Source organism: Eptesicus fuscus, chromosome 11, assembly GCF_027574615.1.
Source record: "Eptesicus fuscus isolate TK198812 chromosome 11, DD_ASM_mEF_20220401, whole genome shotgun sequence".
In the NCBI taxonomy this organism is placed as follows: domain Eukaryota; kingdom Metazoa; phylum Chordata; class Mammalia; order Chiroptera; family Vespertilionidae; genus Eptesicus; species Eptesicus fuscus.
Genome location: NC_072483.1, coordinates 32,397,626 through 32,411,364, shown reverse-complemented (window position 1 = coordinate 32,411,364; position 13,739 = coordinate 32,397,626). Strand labels below are relative to the sequence as shown.

The window sequence follows — 13,739 nt, the reverse complement described above, 5'->3', positions numbered from 1 at the left end:
ATTACTGCTCCGGGTCTGACCAGCAGGTGCTAAACTAATAGACTTCCTGCCAGAGAGTGTTGAACCAAGGTCTCTCTGACCTCAAAAAAGATGACACGAGAATGGGGTAGTGGCAGATTTGAGAAAACAGTCAGGGGAGAGTTCACAAAACAGGCCGGAATTTGCTTTTAAAAATACATCTCCTAGGGATCTCAGGCATCTAAATAAAATCGTACTGTCACTCTCTACTCAAATTTAAATGAACTTGGAAAGAAAGGAAACGAAGCAACCCATGTACTACCTAATTAGTGGCAGAGCTCTTTTAAAAAGTGAGGCTTGGCATACAAGTTAACGCCAACCACTTGGGTCATGTTGCCTTTTTTATAAGCTTATTTCTAGGATACATTTACCAATCACGAGAGCCCAGCAAAGGTAAAATTGGATGGCTACCCAAGAGCTGCTTTCACTTGGCTGCTAGCGAAGATCCCAAACAGTTATGAATCATTCGTTTAAGTTTAATATTTCTTCGCAAGTCACTGATGTTTTGTGTGGCCAGAGGAATGGTTCCATTGGATCCGCCTCAAATAATATTCCCCACAGTGTCCAAATGATATTTCCCAGGGATGGAGCACCAGCATGTGCGAGATATTCTCGGTCCTGTAAGTGCCGGTGATTTCTGTTGCCTTGTGTAAGGACACAGAGATGGAGTTAGATTTCAAATTAAAAAATAAATAGTAAAGGAGCAAAGAAAGTGCAAGAGTGAGGGACATTAGGGGAGGTTTATACTAATTTTTCTGCAAGTGAAATGGAGCATGTGGCCTATTGACCATGGGTCAATAACTTGTTGAGAGTTCACTGAGCCACGGGCAGAAGACAAAAGGCCACCAAGGGAAATTTCTTGTTCAATGGTTTTTCACTTCCCCGAGTGTATGTTTTGGTGACAAAGAAAAGAAAAATGAAGCATAAAACCTATACTTTTTTTTTTTTTGACGGAGAAAACGAGCCAAGTGTTTCATTTTCATCCCCTTCTTGTGTGCCTTGGCCTACACCAGTCTTCCCCCTGCTCCCCCAGCTTGGCTGGCTGAGGCTGGGGGCAGGATTCCACTCTCCTTACGCATCTGAAACAAAATGTCAGCCAGTTCCTATCCGTGTCTATTTATTGCTGGTGATGTCAGAAGTAGAACAAAAGTAGATTCGATTTCAGGTCCCGGCTGCAGGCACCTCTGAGCCATCAGCGGCAAATGGCTGCCCAACTCCCACATTTTGTGATGAGGAATCTCTCATTTTTTCCTTCCCTCCTGGGCATTTGTAAATGTTCCTTTTAATACCCCTTTAGGATCATCACACCACTGGAAAGGGATTCGCTTGACACTCTGGAAGAAGCTCATTACTTAGCAATCAGGGTGATCTAGGGATAATTGAGATCTATTATTTCCATGATACAATCCATTTAAAAATTTTATTCACACTGAGGTTTCTGTTTTGTTTTATTATTAGTTAGCCTGCAGTGAGTTTCATCAGAGTTTCTCTCTGGTTTTTACATCATAGGAAAGGCAATTTACTTTATAATTGTGTTAGTGTTGGATACTGATTATTCACCCACTCCAGGTATTATTATTATATTCTTTTCCCAGCAAATTCTACTTGGGTACCAGAAGAAAAAAATGTTACTTATACCAAGTAAAATAGCCTCCCAGGACTAGTAACCGGCCCCAGACCCCTTTCTCATCACTCTGCATCTCCTTGTCCAGTCTGATGGCGTCCACTTCAGCTTCCCCAAAGTTTCGCCGACTTAAAATGGGGTCCAGAATATGAACAGGCTCCCTCTTCTGCTTCCTTCCCCACATGTAGCAAACCAAAGTGGGCTAGAGAAATAACCCAGGTGGCGTAGCGGAGGCAGAGGAGAGGTGATTTCTGCTTTGGTTCTCATGACCTCACCTTTGTGCTCTATTTATAGTACTACACGGAGGAGACAGTCTATGAAGAGGTGCCGGGTGAGGTAAGACCCAGCCCACACCTGCATGACCTGCACGCTCATTAAAGCAGGAAGAGCCACAGAGCAGGCAAAAAGAATCTGAGGGAGGATCACTTACCCATGTGTGCTCCGCAGCTGGGGGTACAAGAAGGAATGATACCTGTTTGACAGGTTTTATCTCTGTTGTTGCCATTCAACCTATCCAAGATGCTGGGGGATGGCTCCCTCCATAGTTCATGTGGTATTTTTGATGCAGGTGATGCTAATTAGAGTAACGTCAGTGGCTATCACCACTCTGCAGCAAAGGGATGGCCTTGAACTTGTAATTCGCATTGGGGCCAGCAGGTGTGCTGTGTAGAGTTGTAACTGTTGGGCACCATCTCTGCCGATAGGGATGGTGCCTGTAACCCTTTGTCCTTGGCAGTGTCATAAAATGCTACTTAGACTTTAGCACATAAGGAATTCTGAGAAAGCCATTCCCATATCCCAAATTGAAGCATTTCCCCCCAAGGTGAAATATCTCACTCATGCCTCATTTTCTGCATGGAGATGTTTCTCTTGAGCATGACAAACAATGATATGGATGACTAACCCTAAAGCCTACTCAGAGAGCCTGTGACTTCATAGAAACTAACATCTGTAGATGCTGTAAATTGGTTAGTTTCTCATGGTCAAACACACATCTATATCTATAAAAGCCTTAGCAACCCAATGACCGAACGACCAGTCAACTGGTCGCTATGATACGCACTGACCACCAGGGGGCAGACGGTCAACGCAGGAGCTGCCCCCTGGTGGTCAGTGCGCTCCCACAGCGGGAGTGCCGCTCAGCCAGAAGCCAGGCTCAGGGCTGGCAAGCGGAGCTGCAGTGGCGCAAACCTCTCCCGCCTCCTCTGCAGCACTACCTGAGTGGCGGTGGCAGCAGGCGCATTGGGGATGAGAGAGGGATGAGCCAGAGTGACACGGCGCACAGCGCCCGGCCCCGGCTCCTCCCTGGCCGCCTGCCTCTTCACGCACTGCTACACCCCTCCGGGGATGTTGGACTGCCAGTTTCGGCCAGATCTTCGCAGCAGGGATGGGGCCGAAACTGGCAGTCTGACATCCCCCGAGGGGTCCTGGATTGCGAGAGGGCACAGCCCAGGCTGAGGGACCCCAATGGTGCACAAATCCATGCACCGAGCCTCTAGTCATAAATAATGAGCAGAAAGCAGCCTATTAGCAATGGTCTGACAACACTAGAGAAAGTTGTCTTAGATACACAATTTCCTTATTAGGTTTCTTTTCTCAAAATTGATGCTAGAACTCTGCCTTTGATCAGGTGGTTTTAGCTGTAAAGAAAATTATATTATGAGATTGATTGAAGACTTGGCTGCTTATTGTCTTTTCTTACATACAGTATTTTTAACCTTGGACTAGACCTGAACTTTGGGCCCTAGTTTCTTTCACTAGAACTTTTTGAAAGGAACAGTAATTTCCCACCTACCACATACATAGGGCTGTTGTGAGGATAATTACCCCATTATGTTGTCATCATTATTCCTGTCCTTTATTAGTATAAATGGCATTCCAGTTCACATTAACTAACTTACTAAGCCAAGCGCATGGTAATCACTTGTAATATTGATGTGATTCATTTTTTATAAAGTTCATTATTCTTTGTCTCATACTACAGGGGAGAATGCTTAAATATCTTCAGAATAACGAACCAACTTTTCCTTAAACGTATTTAAAAGTTAATATCAAAGTCAAGAATGGGAGCTTTATTTTATTGTCTTAATCTTTTGTCCTCTGACCCCAAGTTTGCTTTTACTTTACCCAGTCAACTTAAAAATACTTTTAAATGTTCAAGAATACTTTACTTCTTATTTTAATCCCACCTTAAAGTGTTTTGAGTTCCTTTCTGCAAGTGGAATTTTAAGGCAATGTTGTAAATTAATAAGAAGCAACTTTTCTACTCCATGCAATCTTGAACCATCAGCAGTATGTATGTGACATAATGTGCTTTCAAATGGACATAGTGTGTGATTTTCTGCTTTGGCCTATTTTAGTTATGGAGAAGTAACACCAGGGATATAAGTCAGAATACCAAGATCATGCTTACTGCAGTTTTTACTTTTATAACGATGTTGAACTGTATGTCGAATTTTCAGACAATAACAGAAATCTATGAAACTACGACGACAAAGACAATATCTGACTATGAGCAATCACAACCTTCGAAACCAGGGCTGGCCCAGCCAGAACCAGGAAAGCCGGCGGAGAGGAAGAAGGTTATCAGGAAGAAAGTGGACTCTTCGAAGTTCATGACTCCCTACATTGCACACAGTCGGAAAATGCAGGACCTCTTTAGCATAGTAAGTTTCACATGACTTCTGCTAACCTGGATTTATTACGGAGAAATTATTGATCTCAACCAACTCTGTTTTGGATGCTGGCTGGATTCTGCTCCTTAGCCTTGTATGAGACAAAATTATTTTGAAGAAATGTATACTCTTGCGAGTCTTGAGTTTTCCTTTCCTGTAATTTATTTGCACCATTGCAGCATCAGGAAAAGCATCCTTGTTTAAATTATTCCTGCAAAATAAGCATTAGGCCGTTTATAAAGCACTTGTTGGTATTTAGTCACAATTAGCCAATCTAGAAAAATGAAATCATAAAGACAGATTTAATTGACATCAGTTCACAGAAGCTACTAGTAAATAGCATCTATTTAAATAATGAGCAAGATGCCTCTTAAGTCGATCTCTAAGAGATGGATGGTGAAGAACATGTAGCTTAGAAAACCAGGATCAGACTAAGAAACTAAGGATCGATGTAGGGAGGGGTTATAGGGTTAAGCCTCAGACTGACCTGCTGGCAAAGCCACAAACAAGTCCCAGCTGAGAGGGCAGAGCCCTGGTAGCATAATTAAGCTTGACCTTATGACACTCCCTAGATCCTTCCTGGGTAGCTAATGGGCTGTGGGAGGTGCAGCAAGTGCTGCCAAAACAAGTGAAACTCACAAGAACATTGTAACGACTACCTTGTTTACCTCTGGCTATAAAATAAAGCATCATCTTGCCATCTGGATCTCTCTCTGTGGCCTCAGCCAGGCACAGGAGATCCACCGAGCCCCAGCTTATTCTCTTGGTCTGTCTTTTCTTTAATCTTTTGCTCCCCCCCTCCCCCTCAGGCTCACCTAACCCTTGGCTGTGCTGGCCCGGCACAGATAAGAATGTTCAGCTGTACCCTAGAACAGCGGTTTTGAACTATGGCTGTACGGTTATAATCCCCTGGGAGCTTTAAAACTACTAATGCCTGGGCCATTCTGGTTTTATCCGTCTGGGTTTGGGGCCAGTGTAGAAGGATTTTTAAGAGTTTTTCAGGTGATTCTAAGGTGTGGTCCAGGTTAGGCTTCACTGCTCTTGATGGCACCTGGTCTTTAAAGTTGTGTAAATTACACTGATGAGTAGCAGAATCAGACCCATTTGAATGGATCTAATTTGTTGATTGTCTATGGTGGGCTGAGGTCTCACTAGGTAGCCTGATTGCATGTCCTCTTGAGGCATGAAAAAAAAAAGTAAAGTATCTCAGGGAACATTGGTTTATATAAGACTAATGTTTACTAGTAGGTCAAAAGCATCCTGTAGTGGTTGGGCAATAAATACTTACTTTTGGTTGAGTGTTAACTTTTGGGGACTATTGAGTACATTTCTAGTTCATATTCTTGAATGATCTAAAACTTAGATTTCTAAAAATAAGATAACCTTGCCTTTTTTTATCACTGTAGTACTGAGCAAAAATAGAAATTATTTTTGTCAACTAATTGCCATAAAAATCTCATTAATTCAGACACTGATATCCTAGAATTTCTGGTAGACTGAGCAGAATGCTGGCAAAGGTTTTTAATATTTTAAAAGTGGTTAGTAACTAAATCAATAATATAATTTAGATTGTTGACTACTCCACTCATGAATACTCTTGAAACATTAATAATAATAAATTATGCATATTATATATAAGGTAAAAACTCATTGCATATTTAGCAGAAACAATAAAATTGCATTTCTTTTCAAAATACTCCATAATGGAGATTTTCCATTAATTCAGGTGGCATGTCAACTATCCAGATCACTGAGTTTAGCTGCAACTTTTGAAATGAATATTTTTGCATTGTATTAGCAATTAAATCTTTTCACATTTGGTTCCATTTCTGTATTTATTTTCTAAAATTATTGCATTTCAAGCTTTTTATGTGTGCACTCAGACAATAAAAACATTAAGAGAGTCATTTTAGGGCATTTCCAAGACAATAGTCTGTAATACCATTTCTACTGTCTCTATTATACATCCATGTTTAGGAAAAGCAATTAACAAATCTATTTTAGTGTTTGCTGAGAATCAGAGTAGAGGACAAAAAAATGCTGTTAAAACTGATAATTGTTATAACTTGCAGATTTTTTTTATCAGATGGGGATGAATGCATTGCCTGAAATTTCTGCTGCTGCATAAATTTCATAAGATTTTAGGCTAATATCTGCTATTCTTTTCAGAATAAATACAAGGAAAACTATGAAAAAGGAAAAGGACAGCCATCCACCATCACAACCGATACCCCAGAACATCGCAGAATCAAGAAAGTACAAGACCAACTCAGTGAGGTGGGCGGCATTGCTGAAATAAAACACAGACACATATAAAAATATGCCTACCACTGGGAACTGGCTTTAAGTAGGTGTGGAGAGGATAAGGGGTTGAATTACCGTGAGCCAGTTCAGGAATCCAGAGGAAACATTGGCCATAGATGATGCTGCTCTAAATGTGAGCCCAAAGAGACTTCTAAAAGCTTGTTCAGAGAGTTAACTTAAGAGGTGATGTGCTTTTGGAAGTTCCAACTCACTGTGGTCCTCCCTCCTGGAGCACAAGGGAGGCTGACATTCAGCCAGGAAAGCAGACACACAGTAACTACAGGGCTCTGCAGATCTTCAACGATCATCGTTTTCTACTGGAAATAAAGAAACTTTGCTTTGTGATGCAGACATAGAGTGATTGGGTGGATGCTCTTTGTTGATAAGATATTCTTTAATATACTCACATGGTCTTGCCTGTCCTGAATTCTAACTGGACATTATTTCTGCAGGTTAAATATCGAATGGATGGTGATATTGCTAAAACTATCTGTCATGTAGATGAAAAAGCAAAGGACATTGAACATGCAAAGAAAGTGTCGCAGCAAGTCAGTAAGGTAAGGTCATGGGATGGATGGCACTGGACGGGCCTGACCCTGCTCGCCAGGCCCCTGCATCACAGGCACTGTGAGCTCTAAGGGCACGCGTGTCAGGGAGGTTGCCCAGATGACCGAGTGGCCGCAGGAGCTAGGTGGATTGGAGAGCCTGTGTGACTCCATTGCAGTTGCTGCATGGAACGCAGTCCCCGTGTTGTCAGAGTCTCTTATTTTTTAAGGAAGTGGGAGCTGAATTTTTATGATAAATCTGCAAATTTTAAATGTAGGGAACTAATTAAAAACACTTTTTGAAAACACCATGTAAGTAAAAAAACACACACACGTGTACCATCCAAATTCAGCCAATGATGGATAGGTTGCAGCATTTGAAAGGAATCTATAGAGAATCAGAATCATGATTAAGTTTTAAAAATTAGATATTTTTTTCCAAGAAAAAGCTTACTAAATGCGAGGAAATTATTATGGGATGTTGGTGTGGTCGATGTTTTCCTAATCGATGCTAGAAAACTTTGTTCTCAATCCTCATGTCCACAGGGAGACATCAAGCCCTCTGCTCTTTTTGTTTAGGTTTTATACAAGCAGAACTGGGAAGACAACAAGGATAAGTACCTGCTTCCCCCTGATGCCCCTGAACTTGTCCATGCCATTAAGAACACAGCCCTGTTCAGTAAGGTAAGGGCCTCTTCTTTGTCACCCCTCTGTCTCCTGTTTCCCTACCATGTCATTTAGAGGAATACTCCTAAACTCTTGGTAATCTGAAACACAGTTCTCCAGTCTTTGTGTGAGTCGCCTTGAGACCCGTGGGGCTGCAGGGACAGAGCTTGGCAAGAAGGAACTGAGAAGAAAGCCCTGGGCAGAGCAGAGGAGAGGGTCCTATCAGGAACCTGAGCCACTTGGGGGAGGAGTAGGAGGCAGGAAGGCAAAGATGCTCCTGAGATCCAGCTATGCAGGCCCACGAAGCAATATTTTAGTTTTTCTGTAGACCCTGTGCTACACTTTGGATATTCTTGGCTGTCACTCTTATGAAGGGTCTATTTTGTGACAGAAACTATATTAAGTAGCTTCCTGGCTCCTTACACCTGCATTGGTACTTGTTGCAGGAGGTAGGTAAAGCCACAGAGAGGAGATGAAACAGAATTAAACTCAGCTGCCCTTGTGTCAGTAAGATTTGTCAGGAGAAGCAGGAGAATCTATTAATAACTCTGACTTGGATTGGATGGAAAGGGGGAGGTGATCTGTGAGTTCCATTTACCTTTGCTCTCACCTTGCCCTTGGTTTTTATGCCATTGATGGGTGAATTGAGAATTATGTATTTCTCGTGTGATTTCATTTTCTCACAACTTTTCACTCTTTTCTGATATAGAAACTATACACCGAAGAGTGGGATGCAGACAAAAGTTTGTTTTACCCCTACAATGACAGCCCGGAGCTGAGGAGGGTTGCCCAAGCCCAGAAAGCTCTCAGTGATGTAAGTGAACGGCAGTCAGCACCATTTGTAGTGTGCACTCGGGCGCCTCAAATTACATCGTCTGGCCAGAGTTCATTGCAATTCGTTAGAACAGACTAAATGCCATTATTGCAGAGGAGGAATATATCAGAATCATTATAATTTTTTATGTCTAATTGGAACTAGATTTTATCATTTACTTTAGATAGAATTTAGTCCAATCCCCTTTTCTCACAGGTGAGGAACCTAAGTCTAAGGCCACATAGGTATTTTAGTGGTAGAACCCAGACAGGAAGCCTGGTCTTGTGGATCCCAAGGCCAATGTTCCTCCCACAAGGGCATGCTCTCTTCTGTCCCCTTGGCTGGAGCTGAGTTTTCCTGTATATTAGAGTAGCATTTTTAAAACCCATTGGAATCACCGCCACCTTCCCAAGCTTATTAAGTAAATGATATTATTGAAAGATTTTGACTTGCTATCTGAATCATAAAGTCAGAATTGTGGCGTGTCCCCCGTTTTCCTGCATAGGGACTTGACTGACGTACTTGACCAAACATGTGTGTAGTTATCCCACGAAGACCTCTTGCCCTCGGTGTACATAGAGGATCTTACAGACTTAGCAAAAATGTTAGCAGTCCCACTGGCTAGAATTTTAGACCTTGTGAGCTGTTTATTAGAGGAACTTTAAAGCCCTGATAGAGTCCCTAAGGTCGGAAGCAGCGGCAGCAGAGAGCCTTGCATGGGCCCAGCACTTCCCCTTGTTTGAAGTTGCTTTATTTCTTTGCCCCTGGATTTGCTAGAGGCCACGCTGAAAATTCAAAGTCTTTAGGAGAGCACTCTATTATAAAATGCCAAGTTGTTTTTCAATGAGTTGTCAGCTAGATCCCTGGAAGTTCTTATATTCAATATGAACTTAACAAGCCAGTTGGCATCTTAAAACTTATTGGGATTTATTTCTAATGGATATTACGATTCTATCTTGCCCTGCACTAAAATTATATATACTCATTTGTTGGTGTATCCAACTTTGGAGTTCTCATTTTTATTGCCTCTCACTTGATACCACCTGCAAATTTAGTGGATGTATTTTCTATCCCAGGTTGCATGTAATTGGTTAAAATATAGCAGATATATTCTTATTCTTGCATATGATAAGCTAAGAACTAAAGAAGGTGTAAAAATTGCAAGGCCCTCTAGTGTGCCAATTTTAATGTGTGGGGACCTTCTGCTTTTCTTTTAAGATTAGCTTTTTGGTTCTGTATCTCATGAATATGTACTATAATGTGACCTTTACCAAGTGATCAATAACTAGTTATTGAAAGTCCAATATGCATGCATCCCTGGCAGGACAGAAGCATACAATAAGCAGTTTTCATCATTTTCCTTGAAAAACCTATAGCCAAGCTGGTCAGATGAAATTGTTATATATTAAACCACAAGAAAAAAGTTAAAAAATACAAGCTCTACAGTCTAGTGCTTGCTAAGAGAAAGATAAGACACATGTGAGTAATCAGAGAAGGCCATGTGGAAGTGGTGATTTTAAGAGAATGGGCAGTGATGAACAGGAAGGGCATTTCAAGTAGAGAACTCTCGAACAAAGGGACAGGGGTGAAATGAGTTTGGGGCATCAGGGGACTAAGAAAGTGAATGCTGTGGGTGCCAAGTTACAAAGGCACTTGCAAGAAACTGGCACCAGGACCTTGAAAATCATGCAAAATAGCTTTAATATGATGTGGTAGGCAGTAGGAGGCATCATAAGATTTTGGGAAAATCTCATTATAAGATAAAAGTAGAATCCAGAGAAATACTGATGGATAATATGATAGTTTGGGACTAGGCAAAATCATAGGAGACTGTTTGTATAAGACTATTTTAGTAATATAGATGAATCAGAAGGATGATGGGGACAAAGAGGAGGGGAAAAAATCTTAAGGTAATAAGTATTTAAAAAGTGTTAATGATATTGGATATTGGAAACAAAAGAGAGAAAGGAGCCACAGATGAATTTATTACCAAGACTGGCGGTCAGGGTGGATAGCAGTATAACTGGTAGAGATTCATTAGTTAAGGAGAAATAGAGTTGAAATAATGGAGGGAATATTCAGATCAAGGCACCCTATGGATAAATTAGAAATTTAGTACTGTTGCATAAATGTGAGATGACAAGAGATTAATATTTGAGATTCATCAAAATATAAGTGACAACTGAAGACATAAAAATGTATGAGGAAGGCAAAACTGTGTATGACCAAGGGCCGAGTTGTAAAGGACACCCACACTGTGGACATCTGGAAAGGAGCCGGCAAAAGAAAGAGGGGACAGATGGTTGGAGAAGTTGAAGGGGAACCAGTGTGTCATCTAAGCCTAAGGGGAGGTTTCCAAGAAGACACTTAATCTCCTAATGTCTCCCTTTATCCTTAAAGTGGAGAGATGAAGGGTTGCCTCCATGCCACTCTAGTGCTATGGACTTTGAGCAATTAATGTTGGCCACATCTTTTGAGATAGCTCAATAGAAGACATAATGAAGGTGAATTATAATAATGAAATAAAATCTTTCTGTCCTTGCTCAGAAAGACTTGGCAGTAAAGGTATGCTTTTATTTTATTACAGACTCAGTATGCACTAAGTATCAGATTACTGACATGCCTATTAATACTGCTGTCAGCATCATGAATTTTTACAATTATTGGGCGCCAAGCAAGCTATTGTCCACAGAATATACCACTGGGTAGGCATGTAGATTTCAAGCTAAGGGTTTGGATTCAGAGGATCCCTCTTCTTCTCCTGTATCTTCTTCCTGGGTTTCTCTTAACCCTAATTATCGTGATTTCTTTATTATCTAAGTAAAGATTAAGTAAACACTAAGAGAGTCCTTCAGCTGATCCAGAGCACAAAATTTTAAATAGACAGTATTCTGAGCAAGGTTCCTGAGAAATTAGGACTTCTAGAACTGACTTCTCAGAAAGCTCTTGACAGGATGTCATACTTAATAAGCGTTTCTCCTGGAAGAATGTTCCTTTCTCCTTAAGGACTTAGCCAGTCATGGAAAATACAGGTTGCCGTACGCCTAACATAGGTCTTTACTCATTTAAAAGAAATTATGCACTGGAATTCAATGAATACATTTAAAAATCTGTCTTTTTTATCTTACTTGATTTAATGTTCATGAAAGCTTTTGTTATAGATACTAGGTAGATATTATTAGAATGAGATAGAGTTAGACTTGGTTAAAGCATGAAGAAAATGATTGGGACCTTAGAACTACATACAACCTCTTCACTTTATAAATAAGGATATTGCCAGGTGAAAGGAGAAATAGGGAGGGTAGAAGTCTCATAGTTGAGTAGTGAACGAGTTGGGAGGATGTTTCTCCTCTATAGACTTGCCCCGATGGCCTCGGTGCATAAATCACACATTCAGAAATTAGTCATTGAGCCCTCAACTCTAGTAAGGTTCTGTGCAGGCCACAAAGCTTCCCAGATGATAGGTTATGTTCTTTGCCGTCCCAGAGCTCCCAATCTAAGGAGGGACAGATGTGTAAACAGCCAGTTACAGTGTCATCTGATGATTCCTATAAAGGAGGTAAGGGCTAAGTTGAGTGAAAACACCAGAGAAGGTCATGGAGTCTGGGAGGGCACAAAAGAGGAAATTGTGCTTGTCCTGAGACCTGGAGAACAAGTAGCAGTTTGCAGGCAAATGGAGAGAAGGTGGAGTTGGGGCATCCCAGAGAAAGGAAGCAGCATGTGTGGGGTCCAGAGACATAGAGGGCTTCATGTGTCTGGGGATCTGTGCGTGTTCTGCATTGTGCTGGTCTTACGCCCTGCAAAGGATGCTTCCCCTCTGAGCCATGATGGGGGTGGGAGAAGGCAGGGAAAGACAAGTGTGTAGGTTGTCTTTACTCTATGAAAGAGGAAGCTGAGGGTAGGATGGAGTTGATTGGGGCTTAAGGACAGTGTTGTGGTTTTTGACTAGCTCTTGGGAGTAGAGGCTGACCAGAGGTTCACATGGGATGTTCAAGCTTCAATAAAGGCAAAGCAGAAATTGGATAAATTCAGGTCCTGGGCACAGAGCCCCAAGCAAGCTGTTATTCACAGAATATATCGTTGGATAGGCATGTAAATTTCAAGCTAAGGGCTTGGGTTCAAGAGGCTCCCTCTTCCTCCTCTGTCCCTTCTTCCTGTGACCCTTTTAACCTTTCTTATCATGTTATCACTACCCAATCCATAGATTTTCTTCAGTAGCACTCAACATCCTGGATGTAAGAAGTGTGTGGATAAGTTAATCTAAAGCTGGCAGTAGGCTAACGGGTGTGATGGAAAGACAAGAGGTTGGGAGTTAAGGATGCTGGTTAAGAGAATAATATCAGTTGCAGATTATGACGTGGAGTCAAATGGAAGGAAACAGATTTAAGGCCAATAATCTTGGAGAGGAGAGAAAACTCAAAGAGAGAAATCACCAGTAATGCTGAGGGAAGGCCATTTAACATCTACAAGGATAAACTGTGCCATTGGTACACTAAAGTTCAAAGTTCAAGTAAAGATAAAAACATAGTCTTTTAAAAATGTCAACAAATGGAACATGAGAAATGGAATAACTATTGATGGCTCATTTACATCCCTTTCTTTTGGTCAGATTTCCTACAAAAAAGGTCACATTGAACAGCAAACGCATTTCACATCTCTGGCAGATCCTCCAGATATAATATTTGCCAAGAAAGTGAACGATCAAGCGAGCAAGGTAAGTGAACAAGACTAGAACGCCAGTTCCCTTGAAAACTCTGCTTAATAATCTCAACCTCACCTTGGCTGGGTAGCTCAGTGGGTTTGAGCATTGTCCCTATAGGCTAAGGTTTGGGTTCACATACACAAAGCAACCAGTAAATGTGTGGATAGGTAGAACAACAAATCTCTCTCTCTCTCTCTTTCCCTTCCTCTCTCTCTAAAACCAATCAATTGAAATTTAAAAAAACCTCAACCCTCAGAAAAAATAACTAAGGTGAAAAGATAGAAAGTAAACACTGAGTATTTTTGCATATGACCATGAAAATGCTACAGCAAAAGCAATACATCCATGAACATCATAAAACTGTGTCAAGAAATATTCAGCCAGCTTGATG

General features: G+C 41.3%; 1 protein-coding gene across 1 annotated transcript in view; it reads left to right on the top strand.

Annotated features, from left to right (window-relative positions):
• NEB (nebulin) overlaps positions 1–13,739 on the top strand; it is a 191,668-nt gene that overhangs the window by 3,265 nt on the left and 174,664 nt on the right. The window contains exons 4-10 of the mRNA XM_054723403.1: positions 1,937–1,978; positions 4,105–4,308; positions 6,487–6,594; positions 7,074–7,178; positions 7,746–7,850; positions 8,542–8,646; positions 13,256–13,360. Of these exons, the coding sequence (XP_054579378.1) occupies positions 1,937–1,978; positions 4,105–4,308; positions 6,487–6,594; positions 7,074–7,178; positions 7,746–7,850; positions 8,542–8,646; positions 13,256–13,360 (774 nt within the window). The remainder of the gene's footprint in view (positions 1–1,936; positions 1,979–4,104; positions 4,309–6,486; positions 6,595–7,073; positions 7,179–7,745; positions 7,851–8,541; positions 8,647–13,255; positions 13,361–13,739) is intronic.